This window comes from Natator depressus, chromosome 8 (assembly GCF_965152275.1).
Source record: "Natator depressus isolate rNatDep1 chromosome 8, rNatDep2.hap1, whole genome shotgun sequence".
In the NCBI taxonomy this organism is placed as follows: Eukaryota; Metazoa; Chordata; order Testudines; family Cheloniidae; genus Natator; species Natator depressus.
The window spans coordinates 92,605,902-92,620,452 of NC_134241.1; the positions used below are offsets into that span (position 1 = coordinate 92,605,902).

Consider the following 14,551-nt stretch of genomic DNA (forward strand, 5'->3'; position numbering starts at 1 on the left):
TTTCCCCAGGTCCCTGCAGACCTCAACAGCTTTTCATAGGGGCAAGGATTTGCCCCTTATTTCCTCCCCCGCAGCCAATAAAAAACTTTCTTACAAGTGAACATTGTGCTTCATATTATCCAGTGCATAGACAAGGCAATATAAGGTGTCAGTATAGTATCTAATACAGAGATGGCCTTGAACAAGAACCCCAGAATTGAACAGCTCTAAACTTTAGAAGTGATCAAAATGCAGATCCATATTTCAGGTACGGGCCTTATTTGTATAAAGGGATGAACTGTCTACCTTCAAACTTTGGGGTGTATCAAAATCAAGATGAATTTTCCAGGTACTCGGTGCCCCTCTTCAAAACTTGATAGAAGTGGGGGCTTCTTGGCACTAGCCAGGAGGCCCATGAAGAAGTAACATGCAGGGCTGTAGTAAAGTAGGAGTGTGTGTTTGGGGGTTCCAGACTCTTTCTAACTCAAACTTCCAAACAAGGGTTGATTGTCATTTTCTACAAACAGACTTGGTAGGTTTACACAGCCCAGTCAGCTCCGCTACCACCCTTCCAAATACAACCCCATCCACCAAGTCTAGGATAATTAATTGTACTATCATCTATACATAGCACTTGCAGTAAAGGAGAATCTCTATTAGCTGTCAGACGTATTAGAGCCTTTATGTTCTGGAGACAAAAACATTAGAGTATTTTTTATTATTATTATGGACTTTCTCCAAAAGTCCTCTTGCCTATGGAAGTCCTCATGCAAAGCCAGGATCCACAGTTTTCCAGGGCCCATACATAATTTTTAATTATTCTGTGTCATGTAGCCCTTTACTCATCATTCATCATCTCTTTCATAATGTAGCCCTTATAACCAGCCTGATGTAAACAACCGATTTAAACTGGGGCAGAAATGACAGAAAAATAACACAGTCGATCACAGGAAATCCAGCAATATAACATCTGTGTAGTATATGGTTTTCCAAAGCTCTACAAAAAGAGACTTTGCTTTCTGTGCTTTAGGATTTCTTTTGTCCCTGAACAATATTTGCAAGTACATTTTTTAAATATAACTTGGAATTAATACTAATTGGCTAAAGCTTTTACATTTAGCCAGCTAGTTCCTACCCCCAATACACTCAACAACTTTAAAACTTTTGCAGAGATGTTATGAAATTGTCCTTGTATGCATTCCAGTTTTGTTTTATTCTTTTCATAAGTTCATATATCTCATAAATGGATCTTCTGCATGAGCAATTTAGCATTTGCTTTCCAAGCCAAGGCACAATAACTAAATGTGTATCTGGTCTTTGTCAGACATTATTACAAATTATGAGAGCTAGACAGAAATATATTATCATAGGAGTGTTCTTTTTTCTCAAATTAGGTTCCTGGAATTTCCAGCAACATCAGCTAGACCTATTCATCACAATTAGGATGTGTGCTTGCAAAGTAAGGCCTCGCTGACTTCATTGACTAACTATGGGTATGTCTTCACAGCAGAGAAAAATCTGTGGCCTGCCTGGGCCAGCTGACTCGGGCTTGCGGGGCTCGGGCTGCTTCATTGCCATGTAGACTTCTGAGCTTGGGCTGGAGCCTGAGCTGTAGGACCCTGCAGAGTGGAAAGGTCCCAGAGCTCGGGCTCCAGTCTGAGCCCAGAAGTCTACTCAGCAATGAAACAGCCCCGCAGCCTGAATCGGCTGGCATGGACTCACTGCGGGTTTTTCTTTGCTGTGTAGATATATCCAAAATGACCTTTGTTTCAGGCCCTAACATGGTAGCACCCAGAGGCCCCAATCAGATTCACAGCCCCAATGTACTTAGCAATATACAAACACAAATAAAGGCAATAGTTCCTGCCCTGAAGAACTTATCTCAGTTTTCCACCTGTAAAATGGGGGTAATACAGTACTTCCCTACCTAACAGAGGGGGTTCTGAGGACTAATTCAACACATTGAGCCACTATGAATGTACAAATTGGGTTCAATCCAGCAAAGCATGAAGGACATGCTTTAAACAGGTGATTAGGTGATTTGATTCTCTTCTTGGTTCTACCACAGACTTCCTGTGTGAGCTTAGACAAGTGATGTAGCATTTTTGTGCGTCAGTCTTGTCATCTAGAAAAAGAGACTGACTTTCATGGGGCTGCTCACATGCTTAAAGTTAAGCAGGTGCTGAAGTGCTTTGTTGGGTCAGGGTTACGGTGCTCAGCAGCTTGCAGGGTTGAGCCCATTGTAACAGCTGATCATTTTTTAATGATGCCAAATACGTTTACATGCTCATTTATGGTACAGACACAATTCTTTAATGTATGTGTAATTTGAAAGTGTTCAACATCGGGTATGATTTTTGTGTTTATAAAGACTATCCACTGAAATTCCTTTTAGAAGGATTTACAAAAGCCTTTCCTCAAGTTATTGTGGGTAAAATCTGTCCTTACTAAAGAGGCTCAGGGATTAGACAGATTTATTTTCCTTTCATTGTGAAGCCATGTTTTAAAGGCCAGCCATCTGAAGAGAGCACCATTCATGCTTGGAGAACATTCCAAAGGTTACAACTTCCTTTTTTCCTCCTGTGCTTGTTTTCCACAAGGGAGAAATTCTGTTACCTATTGTCCGCTAAGACTGAATGAATGGCTTAGGGTCAAACAGCTTCAATGGTGGACCATTCAGTTTCAGCCACACAGAGCTTTACAAATGTTCGGCAGAACAGACAGTCTCTTTCAGTGAGAGGGTTCAATCATATTCGTGCTCAAAACTCCTGCTTCCAAACCCATTTTGCGGTATACGCTGCAATCAAACTGCAAATTGTCATGTTGCTCTTTGTTCACTTTTCTTGCTCTGTGCTACCAGGTTCAATTTGTACTCTTTTATTTGTTTCTGAGCTGTGTAAATCCCTGGTGTCTCAGCCAGGATGTGAAACATACCATATTATACTGATATGTTCAGGACCACAAGAGAGGCTCCCTTTTGGGTTTGCTTATTTGACTGTTAAAATATGAGATGCTTCTTTCTGAAGGCTGAATTGAAAAGAAACCTTGTCCAAAAAATCGTCAATAGAAGTTTAATATGTTGTTCATTTGCTAACCCTGAACTATATCCCACCTCATTCACAATCAATCTAGGTTCCACACACACAGTTATTTGTATTAGCCTATTTTTAATGTTACCGCATCAAAGGGCTAGATAATCATATCTAATGAAATGTACTTTTTATTTTATTTAGTACTGTGTATTTGTGTTTTATGGGCCTCGTTACAGGTGTCCATGGCATTTACCAGCATTACAGCATATAAATGGTAAAATACACATAGCTGAATAGTTGGGATGTGATCTTATATAGGAAGGATGGCATGGAATTGTGGTTAAGGCATAGGGCTGGGTGTCAGGAGGACTGGGTTCTAATGCTGGGTCTGCCACAGATTTCTTGTGTGGCCTTAGACAAAGCATGTAATCTCTTTATGCCTTAGTTTCCCCACCTGTTTAGAGCATCAAATAGAAGATATACTATACGTGCAGAGTATGAAACAATGAGACCACAAGTACCCGGTGCTACATTATTAATCACAAATATATGCACAGTTATACAGTGCACCATTGTTACATACAAATATAACGGGTGTTATATATATTTTGTATTCACAACATATAGCAGAATTGGGTATTTGGGCAGAATGATTATACTTGCATAGATATTCAGGAGTTATTTATTCAGTATATAAATAAGAGACTGACACTTTCCTAGATATACGGCAATTTGTGCTTACTGTTTGCTTTTCAAGTGTTACAGTTATGCTCCTTATGGTAAGATTAAAGCTCTGATCTGTCCCACATCTCATATTTTGTTTAGCCACAACATTTCTCTAGGCTTTTCCTCTTGTGAGTTGCAATGTGTTGCTGGTAATATTCCAAATAAATAACTCCGTTTGTTACTTTGAAGATTTGGGGGAACACCTCCCAGATTATAAAAGTTGGATATTTAATCAAAGTGTATTTTTCAGGTTTGCTGAAAGCTTAAGCGTGACTGACCAAATTGTTTGGATCTGTGAGTGGAAAAAATGTGTGATTTGGGTGTTCTGTTTACTTACACCCTTTCCTGCTTGAGCTTCAAACACAATCCAGAAAGCTATTGTGTAACTATTAGAAAAATTAGCAGACATTATAAGAGACATTCAATCAAAAGAAACGATGGTGCAAAAACTGCCTAACCCTGGGAGAAAGGAGAAGAGCAACTTGCCACCAATTCAAAAATCAACAGCAATGACAAATTCACATAGGAAATAATATTCCAAATACACTGTGAAGCTTTCCCTGTTTAGACTGTAGCTACCTCTGTTAGAGACCAGATGATTCTATCTCTGCTTTTACACTTTTGTTGACATAACAAATGTTGCCAGAGTGTTCTTGAATTGAACTGAATGTGCCGATAAACTATCAGAAAGAGAAGGAGAGAGAAATGCCAGGGATGAATCCAGTGCAGGAGGCACGAAAGCAGTTGGCTCTCCCAGTGAAGGAACTCTGGCACTACCTCTGCTCATGTTTGCTTTGTTCTGTAGTCAATGATTTTTAAACTGTTTAACTACAGCTCTGAAATACACCAAGCTGAATCCTCTTTACTACTTCACATTAAATGGAGAATTTCTGCAGCCGGTGCTCAGTGCACTTCCCCATCTGCTAGCTCACCACATAGCTCCATAGGCAAATTCTTTGCCACTCCATCTGCCACCCCAAATGCTAACTTCTAGAAAATCAACACTGAAAAGTTCATGTTGCAAACTGATTTGCAGATTTCTTTTCCATTTCACCAACATTTGAATTCTGATGTAGAAGCTGTTATATTTTTTCCCGAAACTGCATACGTATGATACCACTGAAATGCAGGCACCCCTAGGGTGGAAGGTAGCCAAAAGGTGGACATTGTCATCATAGCCCTCTGGTGCACCCTAATGGAGATCACCAGGGAAAATCCCTACCAATGGGATCTGAAATGTCGATAGAGGACCTACAGGAAGTACTTACATACCATAAACTGCATGAAATGCAGTCTCTCTGTCACTGAAAGGTGCAAAGCTGGCTGCTAATTGAACCTGCAATTCTAGAGAACCTTGGTATTTCAAATCTGCTGCTTAAGCCACTAGTCCATCCTACACTAGAAATGGATGTTTTGAACTGCTGTTGCATTTAACCCTGCAAATCCAAAAGGTCTCTCATTAAACTGACTGCTAGAAAGATGGAAGTGAAAAGTGTTTAGGGAAAATGATTGTGTGTGTGTGTGTGTGCATGCATGTGCGTGTGCGCACCAAAGCAGCATCAATATTTGTAACAAAGTCTCACATCTAGAAGAGAAACTAGCCAAACTTCTGTACCTCTCTTGTCTTGATGGCAGCAGTGGAGACAAGGCTTAAGCTCAGAATCACTGCAGTGCCACATTGTTTTAATTTAACATGGTGCCGTAAATTGTGGTAAAACATGCTATTGCATTTCCAGTTCACCAAGCCTGTTACTAAGGTGACGCAATAATTTTACTCCACAAGTTAAAATTCTGAAATTCTTATTTAGTAAGAGCTCTAGACATTTATGGACGGATTTTCTGAAGTGCTAAGCACTCACAACTTGAGTCAAAATTTATGGCAGCTGCAGGTTCTGAGCATTTCTGAAACTGTGGCCCTTAAAGTAATTTTTTAATATTGTATATATGTTGTAATTAGAATGTATCTATAGATAGATAACTATAAACAGAAAACTATAATAAAGCCTAAGTGGTGCAGAGGACCTTATTATATTTGTCTTCCGTGCACAAGTGAATTTCACCCAGCATGCAGAAGTAGTTCTTGCAGAGCCTTAAAAGATTGTTGGCTCAAATGGAGTAGGATATCAAATAGGAATAGAAATATAGAAAATGGGTGGACAAGGTCTCTCACTCCTCTCACAAAGCTAATAGTGGCAGTAGTGGCACATAAATTTGAGTCAGTTGATACCGCTGATCTGAAAGCAGGCTTATCGGGTAAATTAATTAATATGAAAGGTTCTTTATATGAAATCCCTGTGGAGCTTGTCCATATAAATATAACATTGTTTTATTTGTGATTTTTTGCTATTGATTGGGCACCATTTACAAGATGCTTTGCTGCTTTTCCTGCAGGATAATTCTCATTGGGAGTTTTACTGCTCTGCCCCAGGCCTCAGTAAATAGGCTGCCTCATTAAAAAGGGAATAGTGATATTATGGCCGTGACTTTGTAACACCACCCAACGCTCATATTTGACATGATTGCTGGCCTCTCTAAGTGCTTAATTGATTCAGGAGAACTGGAGGCCAGAGCATGGAAATCCAAGGGGCAAGATGAGGATCAAGGGTGAACAAATTTATGACAGGCTCTAAGCAGCCTGAGGGAAATTAGAAATGCTACTGATCTCTGAGGTACCTCAATCAATTCAGTATGGTGTACGGGGGGGGGGGGGGGGGGGGGGGCAACATGGGAGAGGGGCAGAAGCAGAGGACAGACTGTAGAAAAAGGAGAGAAAATAATGACTAGGTAGGTACAGAGGCCAAAAGTGCCTGTGGAAGGGGAGCGCGGGGTCAGTGGACATTACAGCGACCCTTACATTGCAGTACCAAAGACGAAACAGGCCCATTGCTACACCATAGTTTGCATCGAGGATTCCGCCCACCACTGCACCTGCCAAACCTGTTCAGAGACCCCCTGCGCAAAGCCTGTTTACTTGTTCTTCGTGCACAGGTCAGGGTTAGGCCTCCTTTGTATGGTGGTAGTGACTGAGCTCTCTGGCTTTTTAAAGTGCTGTTTGCCACTCTATCTCCTAAACTTCAAATTCAGAAAATCCATCCAAAAATGTAAGGAAAACAAAAGGGCTGTACTAATGAGGTCCCATTCCCTTTAGCCTTGCGTGACTGCAAGTACTGTGAACAGCTAGAGTACTGAGCAGTTGTGTATACCACTCTTCGTTATCCTGTGTGTGGCTACTTATCCATACTTTTATCGTATTTTTGAATCCTGTATATTTTGTACTGCGGATAGTGTTGCATACGGACTCGAACCATAATATCGACGATATGTATAATGGATTTTTTTAAAACAACTAAGGCTTAAATGGTAAAGCAAATTACTTTCTAATCTATGCAGAATTTAACTGACTGTATTGAACCATAATACAAATTAAGCCGTCGCTGTAATTTGTTCTGTCATACTGCAGCCCTCCAAACAATTTGATACTTCATTTATAAATTGGTAAATGGCTCATAGAAGCACTCAGCAAAGATATTGTAAAATTGTCAAATCACAGCTGAAGGAATGTATCTGGGAGGATAATAAACGGGGGTCTGATGAACACCCCTTGAGTGAATTATGAAATACTTATTTCATATGCCCATCATCCTCTAGAGGCAGGATTATGTCATCGTAAAAGTCCTGAGGATAAAAGAGAAGGAGAGAGAGAAAATTAGAATGTGAGCATGAGTACTTGAGTGTGGAACAACAGCTCCAACTGAACGATGGGGGGTTGGCTTTGTTTCATTTCTGGTTGGGGCTATGGAACAGTGTTTAAGAGTAGTAACTGAATGCAAGCAGTATTATAAAACTCATTGGATAAAGAAAATATTTGCATCAATTAGTCATATTTTACAGGCCAGATTAAATTAGCGTCTGGTGGATTCTCCTAAATTAATCACAATCTATAAAGATCGTGTATTTGTAGACTGACTCTGTTCTTTTGTTCTGCTGGCCATTTCTAATTTCTGCTTGAGAAGAGAGAGACATCTGGCCATATTCTCCATCGCTTTATACCAGTGCAAAGTGGGGGTTAAATGCTACCATATCTGATCAGCTACAGGACATGATTCTGATCTCCAGTTTTATACAGATTTTACTCCATTGACTGCAATGGGGTTACTTCCAATTTATTACAACAGTGTAAGTGTATGGTAGAGAAGAATCAGGCACATACTTACTAAGTCAAAACTTTAGATTAAGTTAGTTGAAAATTAAAAAAAATAAATCAAGTAACTCCTAGACTCACCTAGGTTTGCAAAAGAACAATTTCAAATGATTATGTTCATCTGCATTTCAGTACAACTGTATGCACAACGTTTCATTTTATGTACGTGTTCCAAGGCTGGACGAAATTATGACACTTGTGCTCAGAATCTCTCTCTGACTAATGAAAACTTCTTGAGAGCAATCTTTCTAAACACTCCATAAAGTTAAATATGCAAAAGGATAAAGCTGCAGACACCTTTACTTATTTTGATACCAAGGCAATATTGAGCATCATCACCAATTACAAATGTAATGATTTTAGAACCATTAATGAGGGTTTCCAAATAAATTAAAATGTCTCCATCTGGTGTCTTGCCTTGTAGATGATATTTTTCCACGTCAGAATAATCTTCAAATCTAATTCTACAAGGAACAAGTTTAATTTCAGTGCAAAATGCTGCCTGGCGATCAATAAAAAACTTTTATTTAAGAGGAGTCTGAGATAACATTCTCTATAATATACAGCATTTAGAGAAAGGGGAACATTTAATTTCACTGTTACAGAGAGCATGCAACTTGAGCTGAGAATAAACAAATAAAATCAATATCCCTATATTATATAACTATGATCCCATCGTCAGTTTTACATCATTAACACATTGGGAAATCGGCATCTCTTATGAACAACAGCCATCTAAAACCCAGCCTTGTTCAAACTGAAGTCAATGGCAGTACACCCATTAGCCTGAACATGAGCCATCTTGAACCCCAAAAGTTGTGTGACACTTACTAACAAAATGAAAAAATATCCAGTCTTTTGTCTTAAAAGCAGTCATCTCTATCCTATATGTTACATTTCCATTTTAATTTCATTCTCCATTTCTACAGCAATCTCATCACTCGCACCCCTCTCACACACAGACACACACTCGCTCTGTTTTCACACATTTCAAAAAATGTTGTTAAACTGTAAAAATAACCGATTGTTTAGAGCTCAGGGTACCATGCTGATTGTCCATATGTATTTTTTCTCAAAAAGGGCAGGAATCTGATCCTCCAGATTCTGAGGTTCTGTCTGCAGTTGAGAGTGGTATTCTTTTTAGACTGTAAAAATGATCTACTCATCTGAACTTCTCACTTCTTACATGTCTCCTGCTCTTTACAGTCTGGAGGATCAGATCCTTTTTAGACTGTGAAGAGCAGGAGACATGTGGGAAGTAAGAAATTCAGACAAGTAGATCATTTTAGGTAAATAGTTCGAGGACAGACATATAAAGGTGTTGTCTGAACTCGGGGTAGCCCTGACTCAATAATTGGTGTAGACGGGGACGTAGTAGAGGGGTTTGGTTCAGTTGGTGCAAACCTTGGCTTGCCCTTGGTTACGCTTAAGGGGTCATCACTTGTGCTACTCTTCTGTACTCTTAGCTCCGTCCATGGCATCCCTCTCTACGTGGTCCAAAGAGATGGGCTTGGTGCTTCCATGGACAAAGGGACTGCTGCTTATATATTTGCCTCTGCAGCTCCTATATTGTCTCTGGACCTGAGGTAGACTATGGGGTCTCAGCCCCTTTTATACAAGGCTTTATAAAGCCTTTTTATTTCAGAAGGACTTTGAAAGAGGATGCTAGTTTATTTACTGCATTAAATACAGCTGTACAGAAACGTTCACAATTAAAATGAAAAGCCATGCATTTGGATGCTTTCATATTTTCTTGTGACATCAAAAACAGGCCTTTCATACACAGTTTTGCAACAAAATTTGCAAATTTTTCAGACAGAAATGGGCCATTGTCAACTAAAAACCAATCCCTTTTCAAACCAAAAAGGGGAAAAATTTCACGAGTTTTCTAGAAAAGTAAATTTTTGCCGCTCCAAGGTTCCCTGAATGAAATTCTAAAAATACAATTTTATAGTCTGATAATTTTGCAATTGATTCCATAGGGAGTAAGATCAGGCCTTAGGCCCCAGTCCTACAGTCAGTGTGGCTCTCTGCTGCCATAGAAGTCCTCCCACATGGATCCAGTAAGAGGCTTGGAGCCATAATCCTGATAATCAGATAGGTGGTGCTTGTTATTTTATAAATTTTAGTCATAAAATCAATTGCTAAGGTGCCTAGAATACTTTCATAGGTCGGAATTAGGTAATAATATCATACTTTTATTGAATTATCTCTCACCATAAAGTATTGGCAGAAACGTTTATGCAAAACATGAACACAATACTTAAATTGGTCAAAACACTTGTTTAGAGATCGCCTTGGTACCATACTGATTGCACTCTCAAAACATTGCTATTCATTTTGACGCAATAGCTTTTTAAAATTTGGTAGGCATATGAAGCCACAGGTAAAATGTGTGTCTTGAGAATGAAATTATAGCTTAAATGGAATGTTTTTATAGATGTGTTTTGGTATGCTTTTTTAATAGCTACTACAGCACCATCATGCAGTTCATGAAATTTCATACATTGCAAAGGATATCACAGACCACCGAGCCTTTGGATATGTGTGTGGAAAGGAAGGAAATCATAGATTTGTGGCAATAAAAACCGCCCAGGCAGTAAGTATCAAATCTTTGTCATTTTCTATAGTTTAACTCACTTTGAAAGTTATGTCTATTATGTTGCTGTTCAAAAGGGCATGCTAGCTTGTTTGTGCAAAATACGTGCTGTCAAATGTGTCTGCATAGAAGTCCTTAGATGGAGGATTAGCAATACCAGTCTGAGAAAAAGGGAAGGTTCTTCACCCTTCTTAATTTTTCTTGATGTATTCCTTCTAATTAGTCATTATTTTCCTTTCTAATTAAACTAGATACATTGACGGAATACAAATAAGTTTACGTATATTCGTAGACTCATTTAAATAGAAAATGATAGAAAACAAATAGCCACTTAGCATAAAATCTGCCCTAATTTCATTGTATTAGAAACCACCAATAAATATAAGCAATGCTTTCAATACTCATAAGTATAATTATCATTAATCTACAAATATAATTAGTTATATAGAAATTAACCTTAGCCTAGATGCAATTTTCTAAACTAATATAAACAAGGTAGAAATTAAGTCAGTGTGAATTTCCTTCTCTTGAAAGATAGCTATCACTGTTCTACCAACAGGACCCCGGGAAAAGTCGTCTTTCCTTTATTAAACTTACTTACTGTTTTTGCTTCAATAGGCTGAGCCTGTAATTCTGGACTTGCGAGACCTGTTTCAGCTCATTTATGAATTGAAACAAAGGGAAGAAATGGAAAAAAAGGCACAAAAGGACAAGCAGTGTGAACAAGCAGTATACCAGGTATCTATGTGTGCTTAGCTTATTGCCAGTCAGAGGATAGTGGTAGGGGTTTCAGGATCATGCTCCACACGGACAAATGGAAAGGTAACAGCTCTCACTGTGTCAACGTAGGGTTAAACAGTGATGGAAATTGTAACACTGGGAAAGATGAAAATCTTAGAAACATGAAATGATCTACTCATTTCCTATCGGGAGTGTTGCTTTGAATTAGAGTGACAAATTTTAGTGGAAGCCAGCATGTTGGGTAGATCTGTTTTAAGAGTGACTGGTAATTGTAGCACAATTCAAATTTTGCTTCAGAATGTTTCATCTTAAATAAAATCAGACAAGGTGCAGCTTTGATTAAAAGTTACCTTGTGCAATAACACAACAGTTATCTGTAAACTCAAAAAGAAATATCTATTTTTAACGTACAATGAGCTCATTTCTTTGCTGTCCTTTAATTTCCAAATACAGTCTTGTTTCTCTGCTGTTTATGTTCTTTGCTTTTACTGCCTGTCCTCTTTGCTGTAGACAATTTTGGAAGAAGATGTAGAAGATCCTGTGTACCAGGTAATTTTTGAAGCTGTACAGATTATGTTTCAGAAATAGTTAGATATACATTATCCTATTTTCAGACACAGGCTACCGTTGTAACAAAGTACTGCTTTTTAACACATTTTAAGTAGAGAGAGAGTTTTAATGCATTTTAAATAGAGTAGTACTTAATACATTTTAAGTAGAGGGAGAAAAATCTCAAAGCAGAATATTTACTAGAGACTAAGTTCTAAATAATAATACTAATATGTAATATTACAATATAGGATGGAAACATTAAATATTAGTTTAGAATGTCATTTAGAAACTGAATTGAAAGTTTTCTCTCCAGAAATAATGACACATCTTTGGGGGAAATGTAACAAAAACATAAGCTATTTTGAAAACAACAAAGAGGATGAAATCCTGGCCCCATGGAAGCCAATGGGAGTTTTGCCATTGACTTGCCTGGGGCCAGAATTTCTCCCAGAGCATCAATATTTGTATCAGGGGGAAAAATGGAATTGACTACTGTAACCAGTTGATTTGCTATATTCGCAGTTTGGGTCTTATTAAATAATAGAGCCTAACTTTAAAGCCCAACGTTATCCAGACTATGATTTCTTCCAACTTAATGGAAAAGGTGATGAATTTAGAAATACACCAATATATTTACATCCAGCAAGTTAGTCAGATTTTTAAAAAGACGTCAGCTGTTGTGCATACTCACTCTAATGTTTTGCTGGAAACGTAGGATCCTAATAATGTGAAATGCTATTTCATTTGAGGCTAAGATTTTCAGAAATAATTAGAGACTTCAGGTGCCTCTATTTTTGCATGCCAGCTTAATACACTTTAAAGGAGCCTGGTTTCAGGAGGGTGAGTTTTCAGTGAAAATCAGGCCCCGTTGAAATGCCCCATAGGAGGCATCCAAAATGGAGACAACCTTAATCATTATTCACTTTTGAAAAACTTGGCTAAAAGTTTTATTTTGAAAACCCTAAACAGTAAGGACTGTAAAGCCGTAACCTAAAAAAAGTAAAGCAAAGTAGCAAACTATTACCATGAAACTGGTGACATAAGTATCAAACTGTTCTCTGAGTTTTGGTTTAGCTTTCTTATTCACTACTAATAAATGTGTGTGGGGGCGGGAATGATGGTTATGCAGCCCAGAGGCCTGTTCCTGCTTCCATTGAAGTCCATGTCAGAATTCCCATTGACTTCAATGGGAGCAGAAACTGGCTTCAGAATTTCAGAGTAACAGCCGTGTTAGTCTGTATTCGCAAAAAGAAAAGGAGTACTTGTGGCACCTTAGAGACTAACCAATTTATTTGAGCATAAGCTTTCATGTAGCTCACGAAAGCTTGTGCTCAAATAAATTGGTTACTCTCTAAGGTGCCACAAGTACTCCTTTTCTTTTTGGCTTCAGAATGTATCCCTAGTGAGAAAGCAGCAGGAAGTTGATCTAATAATCATTAAAGAAGAGTCAGGTCTGGTTTTTTGCTCTTTCAGTAAAAATAAAACAATATAACTCTGTGCTTTCCAGCAAACCAGTTATCGTTGTGCCAACCTATACTTTGAACCTGTTTCCTTAATACCTGCCTGTGTTTTTTTGTTTGTTTTTTTTTTTAATCTGGAATTCCAAATTGCCTTTTTTCCCTTCTGTTTCATCTTTGACCTTTCCTCTTTGGCGGCTGATGTAATAGTACATTGTGTTTGAGGCTGGACATGAGCCAATCCGTGAGCCTGAAACAGAAGAAAACATATATCAGGTATAAAATGGCTACATCTGTGTTTCTAGTGCACCCAATGCAAACATTTAGCAAAGCACATTTCATAGACTGAAGTTCACTTTTATTAGTTTTCATTCACCATGACATTTCATCCTCATTCAAGTTACATAAATAATTTTCACAGTCTCAGTATGCTTTCAAAATGTATCCACTTTATCTTTGGTAACTGATGTAGGGTCCTAAACATTATGCACTCTGTATAGTATGACAAATAGTGGATTCCTTTCTTTCCTTTTAATCTGCAATGTTTTTTATAACTGCATCCAGTTTTACAACGTGCATACACATACACACACAGCCCAGTCCTGCATTCTGTACTCTGACAAATCTCCCATTGATGGTAATCTAAAATACCCCTTTTGTCATTCAGTCCATCCTCCAGGGGTCAGTGCAGGACTTATCAAAAGATTATTTAATTCAGTTTAAATCACAAACAAGAGCATATCTGGAGACAGAGAGATCTCTGTTCTATTAAAAGAAATTACAACCGAAAAATCAAGATTTCAATAAATCCTTCTTAGGGTGGAGAGTTACAAAGTGCCCCGGCATTTTGTTGGGATGTAGTATAGGTTGATCCGGTTGTAACTCAAACCTTTAAAAACAGACACAAGTTGGGATGGAATGGAGGAGGAGGGGAGGGAAATTAAAAGAAAAAAAGAGAGTAATGAAAGAAAGAATGAAGAAAAGAATAGAAGAACAAAGGAACAGAGTGGGATTTAGGCGAGAAGAGAGAGGAGTAAGAAGGTGGAACACAAGTAAATGAGTGGGATTTAGCACATTCTGTAATTTAATCATTGGCTCATTAAGTTCATATGTTCATTTAAGCCTACAAAGCTGTGTTGTTCTCTCATCACTAACTAAAATAGGCTATGTAGCCCGCTGCCAGTGCGGTAAAGCCACTCAGGGTGAATGTATTTTCCTGCACACACAGTGTGTTAAGTTTGGAGATAAGCTAGGACAGGGTCCT

The 14,551-nt window shown here is 38.4% G+C and overlaps 1 protein-coding gene and 1 long non-coding RNA gene across 12 annotated transcripts in view; one reads left to right on the plus strand and one right to left on the minus strand.

The window, feature by feature from the left end:
- DAB1 (DAB adaptor protein 1) overlaps positions 1–14,551 on the plus strand; it is a 665,352-nt gene that overhangs the window by 594,887 nt on the left and 55,914 nt on the right. For 10 of the 11 annotated variants that reach the window (XM_074961667.1, XM_074961662.1, XM_074961656.1 and 7 more), the window contains 4 exons: positions 10,406–10,537; positions 11,156–11,275; positions 11,789–11,827; positions 13,498–13,563. In XM_074961667.1, the coding sequence (XP_074817768.1) occupies positions 10,406–10,537; positions 11,156–11,275; positions 11,789–11,827; positions 13,498–13,563 (357 nt within the window). The remainder of the gene's footprint in view (positions 1–10,405; positions 10,538–11,155; positions 11,276–11,788; positions 11,828–13,497; positions 13,564–14,551) is intronic. The other variant, XM_074961666.1, reaches the window with a different exon arrangement.
- The window catches only part of LOC141992488 (uncharacterized), a 34,728-nt gene continuing 33,366 nt past the window's right edge, over positions 13,190–14,551 (minus strand). The window contains exon 3 of the long non-coding RNA XR_012640596.1: positions 13,190–13,537. This is a non-coding gene — a long non-coding RNA (uncharacterized LOC141992488). The remainder of the gene's footprint in view (positions 13,538–14,551) is intronic.